The 12878-nt window shown below is 33.9% G+C and overlaps 2 protein-coding genes across 4 annotated transcripts; one reads left to right on the top strand and one right to left on the bottom strand.

Annotated features, from left to right (window-relative positions):
• Window positions 1-2923: 2923 nt before the first annotated feature.
• LOC107860686 (ribosomal RNA-processing protein 8) lies at window positions 2924-6543 on the bottom strand. Of its 3 annotated transcripts, none has more exons than XM_016706134.2 (9): window positions 6321-6543; window positions 6166-6227; window positions 5877-5928; window positions 4292-4406; window positions 4108-4202; window positions 3883-3989; window positions 3680-3794; window positions 3557-3601; window positions 2924-3470 (listed from the first exon to the last, which is right to left on the bottom strand). In XM_016706134.2, exons 1-9 carry the CDS (start codon window positions 6450-6452, stop codon window positions 3399-3401), a joined length of 795 nt encoding a protein of 264 aa, XP_016561620.1. In that variant the 5' UTR covers window positions 6453-6543; the 3' UTR covers window positions 2924-3398. The 3 variants fall into 3 exon arrangements, with proteins under 3 accessions (XP_016561620.1, XP_016561622.1, XP_016561621.1); XM_016706136.2 differs by having other exon boundaries at window positions 6166-6246; window positions 6321-6463; XM_016706135.2 differs by lacking the exons at window positions 5877-5928; window positions 6166-6227; window positions 6321-6543 and adding exons at window positions 5464-5560; window positions 5669-5864.
• Window positions 6544-9680: 3137 nt separating this feature from the next.
• Window positions 9681-12249, top strand: LOC107860685 (putative pentatricopeptide repeat-containing protein At3g01580). Its single transcript, XM_016706132.2, has 2 exons — window positions 9681-9835; window positions 10186-12249. The coding sequence occupies exon 2, from the start codon at window positions 10199-10201 to the stop codon at window positions 12152-12154; it is 1956 nt and encodes a 651-aa protein (XP_016561618.1). The 5' UTR covers window positions 9681-9835; window positions 10186-10198; the 3' UTR covers window positions 12155-12249.
• The last annotated feature ends 629 nt before the right edge of the window (window positions 12250-12878 follow it).

Genomic DNA, 12878 nt, shown 5'->3' with positions numbered 1-12878 from the left:
CACACAGTGGGGTATAGGAGGGGTAAGATGTACGCAGTCCATACCACTACCTCGGAGAAGTAGCAAGATTGTTTCCAATAGACCCCCGGCTCAAGACAATGAGTAATAAACAAATTCATAATAAAAATATGAAACAAGATGGAAACAACAGAAATAAGACACCCATAAAGTAATATCCTACGCTAACGAACCAAAGGCACCCCTCACCCTCATACCCCCCACCCTGACGCTCTCCTACTTACTAACTACGTCCCTCCCACATGCACTAGCCTTCTATCCTAATTTGCGTTCTCCAAACCTTCCTATCCAGGGTCATGTCCTCAGTAAGTTGTAATTGCTCCATGTCACGTCTAATCACCCTTCTCCAATATTTCTCCGGCCTACCCCTACCCCGCCTGAAACCATACAAATATGAAATTTCATTTAGTAAATATCTGGACTAATGGGCAGGGTAAAGTTGATAAGAAAGAAGATTGCCCAAAAACGGGATTAAAAAAATGCATTTTTTTAAAGAATTTAAGTTTGGTGCACCGTTGGTGTAGTTTTTTTTTTTACACCATCATGTAACTTTGACCTGCTATAGTAGGTCATTCATTTCTGAGGTAAAACAAATTTATATGTTCTTATTGCTTCAAATATTTTTTTAAATAGGATAACTAAACACTGACTACAGTAAGTGATGTGAATAACATGCATATACTTTCAATCTAATGGTGTTATATTATATCACTTTTAATTTTTCTTTCTAAATTTCCTATTCTTCTGGGACAAAAGTATTGGACTTTTACATTTGCATTAAAATTTTAAGTAACTTTTAATCTAAAAATTAATTAATATTCAGGTCACATCTTCTATAGTTTAGTTGTCTAAAATGCCTTCAAATTCTCCTGCTAAGATATTATTTGAGGAGGAGGAGGTTGACTTGCCAAAGGGTCAGACAGTGAACCATTTTGACAATGGCACAAAATAATAATTATCCTATTGTTAGTAGGAAAACTTATTAATCATTTTTATAGTGTACTGGTGAAAATACAAGTACAATTAAAGAAATAAAGAAAAAAGTAAAATACTTAATTCAAGCTGAAGTGCGCATATCTATTATCCTTCTAAGAAATTCAAGTAATAAATCATACTAGTAAATATGAAAGATCTATTGAACAATTTTATTTATTTTGCATCGTATGCACCAAACCAAAAGTTAATTTTTGAAGTGGAAGAGTTCGATACTTCTGATATCATAGATACAACCTAGTAAAAATTACACTCTAAAAACTAAAATTAAGAGTTTAACAAATAGAATGTTTTTTTGGCACTAATAAGTAGTTGAATTAAAAAGATTTCGACGACTTTGAACACCAGTGTGATTTGCTCAACAAAAGTTAAAGAATTAAAATATTGATTTTACATAATTTTCATATTATAAAAAGGTGTCGGTGTGGAAATTTCAATGAAAGAAAGAGTCAAAAAGATTGAAAATCTTGTAAAATCATTTATTATTACAAGTAAAAGACAATTTATTCTTTTGTTTGTCTTAACTAATTGGGTTTTGGTTTTGACTTTTGGGCAAGTCTTTGGTTTTTCTGTTTGGCCCTACCCTCCTTAGGATTTTTTGAAATAAATTCGATCATCCTTATATACTCTATCAAACAAACTTTTCAATATTATCGCTATTAAAAAATGTAATAATATTTATATTTTTTAAAATTAAATTTGAATAATCGTATGGTGAAAATCTTTTATGAGCACTTACAAACTGAATAAATTAAAAAATAGTCATTTCAAATTTTTTTACGGGCAAAAGTAAAGATGTCTAATACAAAATCAAATCTCCCTAGCTATTCTAATACTTCTTTTTAAAAATAATTTCAAGAAGTTAGATTAAATGATAAAAAATGTCCAAAATCATATAATACAACTCTTGACTTATATAGTTTATGGATGTGATATTGTAACACATTTCACATCCTCTTTTTTCATTGCCCAACAACTACGTTTAGCCTTTTTATTAAATGTATCACGTCATTAGTCGTAAGTCACAAGTAATAATTATTTCTGATTATTTCAAATGATTTTACTTCACATTCTTCGTGTCACTATCCACTATATTTATACACATCTTTTGTCTCTTATCTCTAGATCTATATTTAATTTGTTAATACTCCATCCGTGCTAATAAATTAAATTATACCACGTAAAGAGGTGATTAAAATAAAATGGTAAGATCTACTATTACTTAATTAATGTATAACCAATCAAATTATTATTAGTTAATATACACAATTGGTTAATGATGTTTCCTAATTATTCCACTGGCTTTTGTCGGAAAAGTACGACTTAAAGTTATGGGCACTGGGCCCCTGGCCTAACTTACAATTAATTCTAATTTGTTGTGTGTAAATCTGACATATTCCCACTAAGGCCAATTATAAGTATACATATTTCATCTATGGTTATCTGTAAGTTAATTTTTTCATCTGAAGAAAAGGATAAGATGTGATACTAACATACACGTCTAGTGTCCATAAACATGCTCATGTTGTTCATTGAAGATTGAAGAATTCAAACAATTCAGAGTGAAGCTTTGGATGACTGTTGGAACATAAAATTTTGAATGGCTTAGCTGGTACCAAGGTGGACGGACTTAGAGACAAGCTTCCCCCCATATGATACAATCTTCATGAATTCAAACATTGGAGACATCAAATGTATACTTAGGCAGATGCTCAACTACTTAAAATTTTGTTATACTTGTGTACATTTACCTCAGACGTGCCTGATATTGGTTATGACCATGGATTGAATCTCAAATAAATACACAAAGCATTTGTTTAATAAGGCTGATATTTTCTCACCGTGTCTCTCGATTGTGTTGTCAGCGCAAAGCATAAAAGCACAACTACATCCAGAACACTTGACCCAAAACTGAGCATTGAATCATGGACTTATACTGAAATGAGGCACTCGAAGTATCACACATTATATTAGTCTAGTACTGCTTAAATAATAATTAAAATAAGTAATTTCAAAATCCTACAATAATATGCTAATATTAATCCACTTCTTTGAAACACAACATTTGAGAAGTACACCCCTCTGTTTTTACTTCATTGCTTCAAGTGACAAAGCGATGCTTTTAACAACACGGCGCTTTCCTTTCCACGAAGCACATAGGATGTTCTCGTTCCTCACTTTAGAAAGTAGCAAACTCAGTAGAGCTACCCTTTCGCTTTCAGGAGCATGGGTGATCAAACCAAAAAGAAATTGGGTAAGGATGTGAGCGAATAGATTGGATCACAGTTGGGTTTAAATAACGAGTGAGATTTGGCAACACGTTTAAACCCATCTCCAGATTGGATAAGGACTGCTAAAATCTTAAACAAAAGACATTATGGCCAAGCTTAGCGCCGCTTATATATACAAGGCTTGAGCTCCGGCCAATTAATATCCTTGTTCACTGAATTCTGCTTTTCCTGTTGAGAGAGGGACAGAGACAAATTTAGCGCATCTTTCGGAGTGTCATGGAAGAATCATAAAGAAATAATGCATCAAATCTAACCTTCTTCTTTAGGTAGAACAGCACAAACATTTTGTTAGAGAAATCCTGCAGAAGCATGGACGAGCTTTAGAAGTTGTTCGTGGATTACATCAACTCATAATGAAAAGAATTGCAAAAGATTACCTTTGACTCCATGGTAAACCCAAGCTCACAAATAGCTTTTAAAAATTTGTTTGGGTCTGCTCCTCCAGTATTTGGATCAAGCCTGCTTTTAACTTCTGCAATCAAGAGCCATCCCCTGGAAACAACCATCCAACTCAGTTCATACACTAAACCAACGGACGAAGATACGTATCTTACAATTTAAGAAAGTACTGCATGCCAACCTGGGTTTAAGAACTCTGAGCGCTTCCCGAAGGAAGCTTGAATAGTTGGTTCCCATCAATGAAAGGCAAAAGACGGCCACATCAACAGATGACGACTCTAGAGGGGTCTGCCAAAAGAGCAGCATTAATTTAGAACAATGGTCCTAATCATTAGTGTATTCCATACTTAAGGGCAATTCACATAACAAGAAACTCTGTTAGCAAGACACCAAGTGAGGCCCATACATTTGACATGTCACAAGCAATTACTGAAGGATCATTTGCGACAAGATCCAACGACCAAACCTTGTTCTTCACGCTTCTTGCCAGCCGTGCATCTCCTGAAATAAGTTGGACAAATCAATGAGTCACGCAACTGCAAAAGTGACAAACGCATGAATTTTGTCGCTTCCTGATTTGAGAGCCATACCACAGCCAAAGTCAGCAACAACTAATGAAGGGCTATGATCCTTTAGCCATTTTGTGATTATATTAACAGGTTGTTCTGGCCAATGTAACATTTGCTCTTGATACCCTGCATGATACTGACCAGCTAAGTATGGTTAAGAACAAGAAGATCACTGCACTGTGAGGAATACTTATCAAGAAATACTCCAAGATATTTCACAAATCAGACTCAGAAGTTGCAGTCCATACAACTCTAGAAGGGGATATAAACCAGCCATCACATACGGTTAATTGTGGAAGACAGTAAAATCTTATTAGGAGTGATGAGTCTATAGGTACAAACATGTGGTCAGGGAGAAACAATGGAGTAACTGCTGTTACAAGCCATACTCGGTAACAAACTTGGTGTTCTGAACAACCCGCCGGTGGGTTTATGCATATGAGCTTTTTTTCATCTCAACATATTAACACCATCATTTCTATACAACTTTCAGGAATTCAACTTCATTAAATACGCCTAACTTTTATTCTTGATATGATGCTCCTTCAAGCGTTTGCTGTTTGTAAAATTACTTATTTAATTTTAATTCTCCAAAAAAAGAACGCCAAACTTTTATTCTTTATATGATGCTTTCTTTTTTATTCCTGCACCAACATTTTGATTCCTCTTGGTATGATGCTTTCTCTAAACTTTAACTATCATATTATACAAGTCAAAGTAACATCTTAAACTTCATGTTCAGTCAAATACCAATAGCTTTGAACAGACGAAGTATAACAGAAGAGGACAAGAGTCCATATCGAACAAGGTAATATTGGATAGAGGCGGTGCAATAATCCTTTGTTTCAACTTCTCATCCTCTTTTAGTCCTTCCCAAGCAAATGCAAAACCCCTACCCTTCCGGTTTTACTTCTACCCATCCAAAGACACCTCTTTCCATTTTTAATGAGTTGTTACATACATTGTGGATCTTGGCAAACTCAGTTGTAAAGCTAATTCTTACGCAATAGGGCTAGCTCTATCAAGTACTTCATAAGACCCAAAGAATCCACTAAGTTTCCTTCTTACCAAAGCTTATAATTTTCTTCCCCGGAGAAACCTTCAAAAATACATATCACCCACTTCATTTGCAATTTCACGCCTTTTACTATCAGCATAGGACAGTTTGCTATCGAAGGCCAAGATAATTTTACCTTGTTTTCAGCTTGCTCAACAATTTCAGGACCTAATTTTTTTTCTCCACCAACTCTCTTGCAATCAAGTTCAATCAATTGCACCCAAGGGTGTGGCCTAGTGGTTCAATAAAGTGGGATGAGCACTATGAGGTATCAGATTCAATTCCCAGCAGAGACAAACACCAGGTGTTTTCTTCCCATCTGTTCTAGGTGGACAGAGTACCTGGTACCTGTTGCTTGTGGGAGGTGGCAGGTAGCCCGTGTATTTAGTCGAGGTGCGCGCATGCCGGTCCGGACACCACGGTTATAAAAAAAAAAAAAAAAAAGTTCAATCCAAAGCAATTTCAAATCGAACAAACTCTAAAAATAATCGAGTTACCACGTAGTGTAAAATAGCGAAGAAATATCTAACTGACGAAAATGATTCTTACCACATTAAAAAGTTCCGGATTTTCTTTGAAATAATTGAGCGCCTCATCTCCACTGCATTATTTTTTTAAAAAGAATAAACAAAACAAAGCAATTAAATCAATATTCAACAGCAACACACAATTCAGAACATATTTTTCAGCAAAAGACTCAATTTTGTAAAAATATTTCAGCAACTTGAGTGTATATAGCTGTACAAAAAACAAGCTTCCTTCATTTTTTTCTCAGGAACATGTGAGAAAAATATAGCTCATTTTTTCTTTAAGAAAAGGGGGAAGAAGGTAGACGTACGAGCAAGTGTAGAGCTTTTCATTAAGCATACGGAAGTGTCCTCCTGATAATCTCGCCTTCATCTGCGTTACAACTCCACAACTATCATGAACTATATATATATATATATATATAATATATATATATATAAGGAAAAAAATATAATTAGTACAAACCTTATCAAGAAAAGACGAAGGTTTCTTAGTTTTTGAGATCGCTGCCGAACATTGATTCACGCCGGCGGCATTAGAAGATTTTCTCTGAAGCTTTGCTCTCTTCCGTTTACGATTCCGTTTTTCCTCTTTCATCTCTGATTGAATGAATATTTTCTCTTCTACTTCTCGTGCTGTGGCTGTTCAGTTTAGGGATACCAGGTACCACTCAGTATCGAACTCATCGAAGATGGGGGTCATCAGCTCAATGGGCTTTTAAGTTTATTTTGGGCCACTTCAGCCCAAATTATTTTGTTGGAAATCAGGTACAATCTCGACAGTTTAAAACTTAATTATAATTTTCTTTTCTTTTTTTAATGTTTTATTATATAAGGACAAAATTTAGAAATAACATACTTATTTTCTTAATTATGAGTTTCATAGCAACAGTTTCATAATTACATAATATAGCAAGTTGTATTTTATATTTTTACAAACTATTGCTACAAAAACACAAATACATATGATTTTTACTGTCCTTATGATCAATATGTATTTTGTATTTTTGCAAACTGTTGCTATAAAAATATAAATACATACAAATACATATGCTACAAAATGTAATTTGATAAAAGTGTTGTTATTTTTTGTAATTTAATATTTAAGTATGCTACTTTGTGTATTTTTTCCTTACTAAAATTTTTAATTTTGAATCTATTATGATACGTAATTAGTTTTCGATATATACAATGGAGATACATTTTGTCCTTTGTAAAAATACATAATTAGCTCTTCATATATTTTTGGAAAAAATACATAAAATAGAATACTTAAGTATTAAATTACAAAAAATAACAACACTTTTATCAAATTACATTTTGTAGCATATGTATTTGGATGTATTTGGATGTTTGTAGCAACAGTTTGCAAAAATACAAAATACATATCGATCATAAGGGTAATAAAAATCATATGTATTTTTAATTTTGTAGCAACAATTTGCAAAAATACAAAATACAACTTGCTATATTGTATAATTATGAAACTGTTGCTATGAAACTCATAGTTAAGGGGATAAGTATGCTATTTCTGGATTTTGCCCTATATTTTTTCTGATTTTGGATCTATCCAGATACACAATACATCCAACGAAGATATATTTTTTCTTTGTAAAAATGTATAATTATCTCTCAATATATTTTTTCATATTTTAGATATGTTGAGATACATAATGAGCTCCTGATACACCCAATGAAGATACATAATTAGTTGAAATTTTTTAAATTACTTTGTAAAAGTGGAAATTTGTGTAATTAGATTAAGTTAAGGTGTATGTTTATGTTATTTTTCCTGAAAATTCCAGCTAGTGTCCCTTAAAATGGCTGGTCTTGAATCTTTGACCCTCAAAGTTTGATTTTTTTATTTCTCAAAATATTTGATCTAGAATTTTTGTCCCCGTTTAATAAGTTTTAATTTCTAGCTATAAAGGGTCGTTTGGCTGTAAACAAGTTATTCCGAAATTAACTATCTCATGATTAGCTATTACGAGATTATTATCTGACCCTCGATAAGAAATAAAATAACACTACAGTCTTGAGATAGCTAATTTCGAAATGAGTTATCACGTATATTTTATTCCAACTAAACATGAGATAAATTCATCCCAAAATAAATTTCAAAATTAATTATCTTTTATCCCTCCTACCAAAAATTTCTAAATTAAAATTTGTGATCAATTGAACAAATTCGCTAACTTGAAATGTCCTTAATGTTTGTCTTACGAGCAAACATTAAAGCTTATGTTTGGTAAGCATGGCTAAGTGTTCATTTAGATTGGATTCTGAGTTGACTTATTTTTAACATTTTAATCTTAATTTAGATACTTATATTTTTTATTACTTTTAGAATCTATCCAAATATTCTAAATGTGTTTAAAAGTTATTTTGACTTAAAACATTTAAAATAAAACAGGCTTTAAAAAACAAGACCATCTTTATGATGTCATTTTTACGAGAAGTGCTTAAAATATCTAAATTAAGTCAATTTAAATAGGGATAATACTCAGGAAAATACCTGAACTTTGACTAAATTTCCAGTTGAGCATACTGAACTTTGCGGGGGTCCTATTACCCCCTATATATTTTTTGTATTTTAATAACATATATCTGCCCACTTGGATCGATGCGTGTAAGTCACGCGCTCAATGCGCGTGAAAGTGTTTAAAAAAATGTTATAAACCTTTTCTTTTTTTTTTTTGTCAAATAGCCCCTCAATATACAATATATATATATATATATATATCAACCTCTCTACTTATTCGAAAGTAGCAATATGGATTGCATACATTTTACCCTCCCAGATCCCATTGTGTGGAAATACACTGGGCTTATTGTTGTTGTTGTTGAAATAGCCCCTCAATTTTTATTATAAACCTTTATTTTAATTTTTCAATTAAAATAATACTCACATAATCACTGTCTTCACTCACATAAAGTGAAGACACTAACCACACACACTGCCATAGAATCGAGAGAGGGAGAGAGAATCGAGAGAGACAGTGAGAAATTTAGAAAAAACAAGAGAGGAAAACAGGTTGTTCCTCAATTTTCTGGAAATCAGGGCTCACCGGAGCTCCGACAACAATCGAATCTGGGAAACATAAACTACTGATTTTGCGATTTGAATAAATTTATTGAAGAAAATTTTCGATTTGAATTTGAAATTTGGGAAAAAATTTCTTAAAAAAATTGTATAAACTAAATAAAAGTCAAACTTCAAGAACTAAGAATTAAGATTTTGGTGAAAAAAAGATGAAAAAGGGATGATTACCAGTTGTTTGTAGGAGGAATATAGAATTATTTGTAGTATTACCAATATTTTGTAGCATTACCATTATTGTTTGTAGGAGGAATATGAAATTATTTATAGTATTACCAATATTTTGGGATTATTTATAGCATTATCATTGTTGTTTATAGGAAGAATATGGTTGTAATAGTAAAAATGGAGAAGAAAAAGCTTACCAACACTATTTGTAGGAGGAATATGGAATTATTTATAGTATTATCAGTATTTTTGAATTATTTATAGTATTACCATTGTTGTTTGTAGGAGGAATATGATTGTAATGATGAAAATGGGGAAGAAAGAGGGCGTGTTTACACCTCCAGCCGTCAAAATTGGATATAACATTTCGGGAGATAACAATTTCACTTTAAAAAAGTTTTGGGGGAATTAATTTCGCTTAAAAAAGCTTAGATAGGTAATAAAATCCCACAAAATTGAGTATACTCAATTAAAACTTCGATCAAAGTTAATATATTTTCGTGAGCATTATCTCATTTAAATAGGCTCTAAAAAACAAATCAGGAACCGTATGAGGACATATTTATGAGAATCTTTTTATAATATCAATATCAGCCTATTTAAAACCCTTTCTAAACTTACCCGTCACATGGCAGTCAGAAAATTCAATATCATCCCAGGTGAAATGTAATTTGTTTGCACTGTTTATCTTTTGCCACACGGGGCAGAGCAAGGTAGAATCGAGGATTTTAGCCGAATATTTTTTAAGCAAAAAAATTATACTATTAATATATACAAAGATATCTCATTCGTGTTGAGAGCCTAAAGTCAAATTCTAGCGAGGGTCTTACTTTAAATTTTAGTTCTAATAATCTTTTTGAGTTAGTATTTCTTAATAATTCTCTTTCAAACGATAATACAGTTAATTCATTCGATAGACATTATCTTAGCTAAGACTTCATTTCTTAATATATGGTTAAAATTATTTTTATATTTTATGTCTATATATAGTTTGATGTTGAACCCATTTTGTTTAGCTCTTGATATTCTCAACCTCTTCTTAATGAAAATACTGGTTTCACAGCTTTTAGCAACTTATGAGATCACCGGAAACTGTGTTGAAGCTTGTTGGAGTATGTAAAACAACCAAATTGCTGACTCAATTGCGTTCTTTAACTATCAAAACTGGACTACGTTACGACACTCACTTAGCTGCAAAACTGACTAAGTTGTATTATGAATTGTTACCTGTTCAAACTGCACGTAAGCTGTTTGATGAAATTCCTCAACCAAATGTATACACCTGCAACCGCATTCTACAACGCTTATGTGGGAAAAAACGTTATGAGGAAGTATTGTCCCTGTTTTCCTCTATGGTTTCATTCGAAAAGCCTGATCATTTTACTCTGCTTTTTGCATTGAAGGCGTGTTCAGCATTAAAACAAATAAATTTTGGAAAAACAATTCATGGGTTAGGGAGGAAATATGGTAACATACATTCAAACATGTTTCTTGGATCGGGCCTCGTTGAGATGTACTCAAAATGTGGAAATATGGACGATGCTTTACGCGCATTTGAGGAATATTCAAACCCGGATATAGTTTTATGGACTACTTTGGTTACTGGGTATGAGAAGAACTTCGTGCCTGATGAAGCGCTAGAGGTTTTTACGCGAATGGTGATGGCATGTTGCGTTGGTCCAGACCCAATAACTCTTGTTACTGCTGTCTCTGCTTGTACTCAGTTGATGAATTTGAAAGCTGGAAAAAGTGTTCATGCATTTGTGTTACGAATGTGTTATGAAAGTCCCCTTCCTTTATCAAACGCTTTGCTGAACTTATATGCGAAAACTGGGTTCACATTTTGTGCAGGAAATTTGTTTAGGGTGATGGAGGAGAAAGATGTAATCTCGTGGAGCTGTATGATCTCTTGTTGTGCTCATAATAATGCTGCTGATAGAGCCATAAGTCTTTTTGACGAGATGATATATAAAGGAGTTGAACCCAACTCGGTGAGTGTGATCAGTGCTTTGCAGGCGTGTGAAGCTTGTTGTAATTTAGAGAAAGGCAGGCAAATACATGAACTAGCTTTTCAGAAAGGTCTTGAACTGGATATATTGGTCTCTACTGCTTTGATTGATATGTACATGAGCTGCTGTTCACCTCACGAAGCGATTATGGTATTTGACAGGATGCCCAACAAAGATCTTGTTTCTTGGTTTGCTCTGTTGTGTGGCTGTGTTCAAAATGGATTGGCCAACAAGTCCATGCAAATATTTCGTGATATGATGGCCAACGATATCCGACCTGATGCTACTGTGATGGTTAAAATTCTTGGAGCTTGTTCTGAGTTGGGGGTTCTTGAGTTGACTTCTTGTCTTCATAGTTATGTAATTAGAGGTGGGTTCTTAAGCAATTCGTTCGTGGGGGCTTCACTTATTGACTGTTACGCGAAATGTGGTAGCATGGAGGAGGCTATCAAGGTTTTTGAGAGATTAACAGAGAAAGATGTTGTTATCTGGAGCTCCATGTTTGCAGGCTACGGAATTCACGGGCAAGCTAGGGAATCAATCAAGTTATTTCATCGTATGTTTACAGATTCCACGGTGTATCCTAACAAAGTCACCTTCCTTTCCATTTTAGCAGCTTGTAGTCATGCAGGTTTTGTTGAAGAAGGGATTGAATTCTTCAACATAATGTTAAATAAGTACCAACTGATGCCAGAATCAAAGCATTATGCAATCATTGTTGATCTACTCGGACGAACCGGAGAATTGGACAAGGCTATGAGCCTCATTAACCAAATGCAGTCACAGGTTGGAGCACATGTATGGGGCGCCTTGCTTGGTGCTTGCAGGATTCATCAGAGTGCAGAGATTGGAGATGTCGCTGCCAGGAATCTTCTCCGGTTAGATCCAGATAATGCAGGATACTATATCCTGTTATCAAATGTATATGCTGTTGATGGGAAATGGGATGATGCAGCTGAACTTAGACGTTCAATTAAAGAGAAAGAACTGAAAACGATAACTGGCCAAAGTGTTGTACTTTAGGAATGAGTTCCATGTGTTTTTTGCCAACGGTGATATTCCATCACTGGGACATAAGAGCATATCTAATTTAAACATTCTGCTGCATCATGCTGAAAGAGTGATACAATTCTGTGCAAGAGTGTTGTCGTAAGGCACGTTGGGGAAATTTTCTAATAATTTTAAATTGAGAAATCACCGGAAGAGTCGTAAAGAGAAGATCACTTTGTCACTTCAATAACAATCACATGTCAACAAGTATTTGCTCAAGTCAGAGCTCAGGCAGTGGATAATAGCCTTCTATCCTAGGTTCGAACCTAGGATGGAGAAGTTCCCGAGAGGGAGCTTTTTCCCCTTTGGTAAGCCCCTACAGGGCGCAAATCCAGATAAATCATGCAAGCGAATTTCAGATACCAGTTGGTTATAAGAAAATGCATTTGCTCGAGTCCATAAGATTAACCTTTCAGTAAAATTCTCTTTGTTCTATTTATTCTTCCAGCTACACTTGTAATTGAATTGTACTGTACATTACTAGGGGAAGTAGATTAGATTGTTCCTCTTCACGTGGTTTTCCTGTTCATGTTTACCGTGAAATGTCTTCTTTAGGACTAGAATGGCCTAAAACCCAGAGGCGGATTCAGAATTTCAAACTTATGCATTCCCAAGGGCTCCTTTCCTACCACTAAGCTATCCCCTGATTTAGTTATGGATTTCCACCCATTAATATTTATAACTTTAGACGATTTTT

The sequence above is a fragment of the Capsicum annuum genome, chromosome 2 (genome assembly GCF_002878395.1).
Source record: "Capsicum annuum cultivar UCD-10X-F1 chromosome 2, UCD10Xv1.1, whole genome shotgun sequence".
In the NCBI taxonomy this organism is placed as follows: domain Eukaryota; kingdom Viridiplantae; phylum Streptophyta; class Magnoliopsida; order Solanales; family Solanaceae; genus Capsicum; species Capsicum annuum.
Note: the sequence above shows the minus strand (reverse complement) of the source record. Positions and strands in the feature narration are given on the sequence as shown.

What these genes read in the sequence shown, in the direction of transcription:
- LOC107860686 (XM_016706134.2), bottom strand. Translation starts at nt 6,452, where the DNA reads ATGAAAGAGGAAAAACGGAATCGTAAACGGAAGAGAGCAAAGCTTCAG. An exon ending in TGTTGCTGACTTTGGCTGTG is followed by an intron (nt 4,203 to 4,291) that starts GTATGGCTCTCA and finishes AACTTATTTCAG; the next exon opens with GAGATGCACGGCTGGCAAGA. An exon ending in GGTTTACCATGGAGTCAAAG is followed by an intron (nt 3,602 to 3,679) that starts GTAATCTTTTGC and finishes ATGCTTCTGCAG; the next exon opens with GATTTCTCTAACAAAATGTT.
- LOC107860685 (XM_016706132.2), top strand. Translation starts at nt 10,199, where the DNA reads ATGAGATCACCGGAAACTGTGTTGAAGCTTGTTGGAGTATGTAAAACA.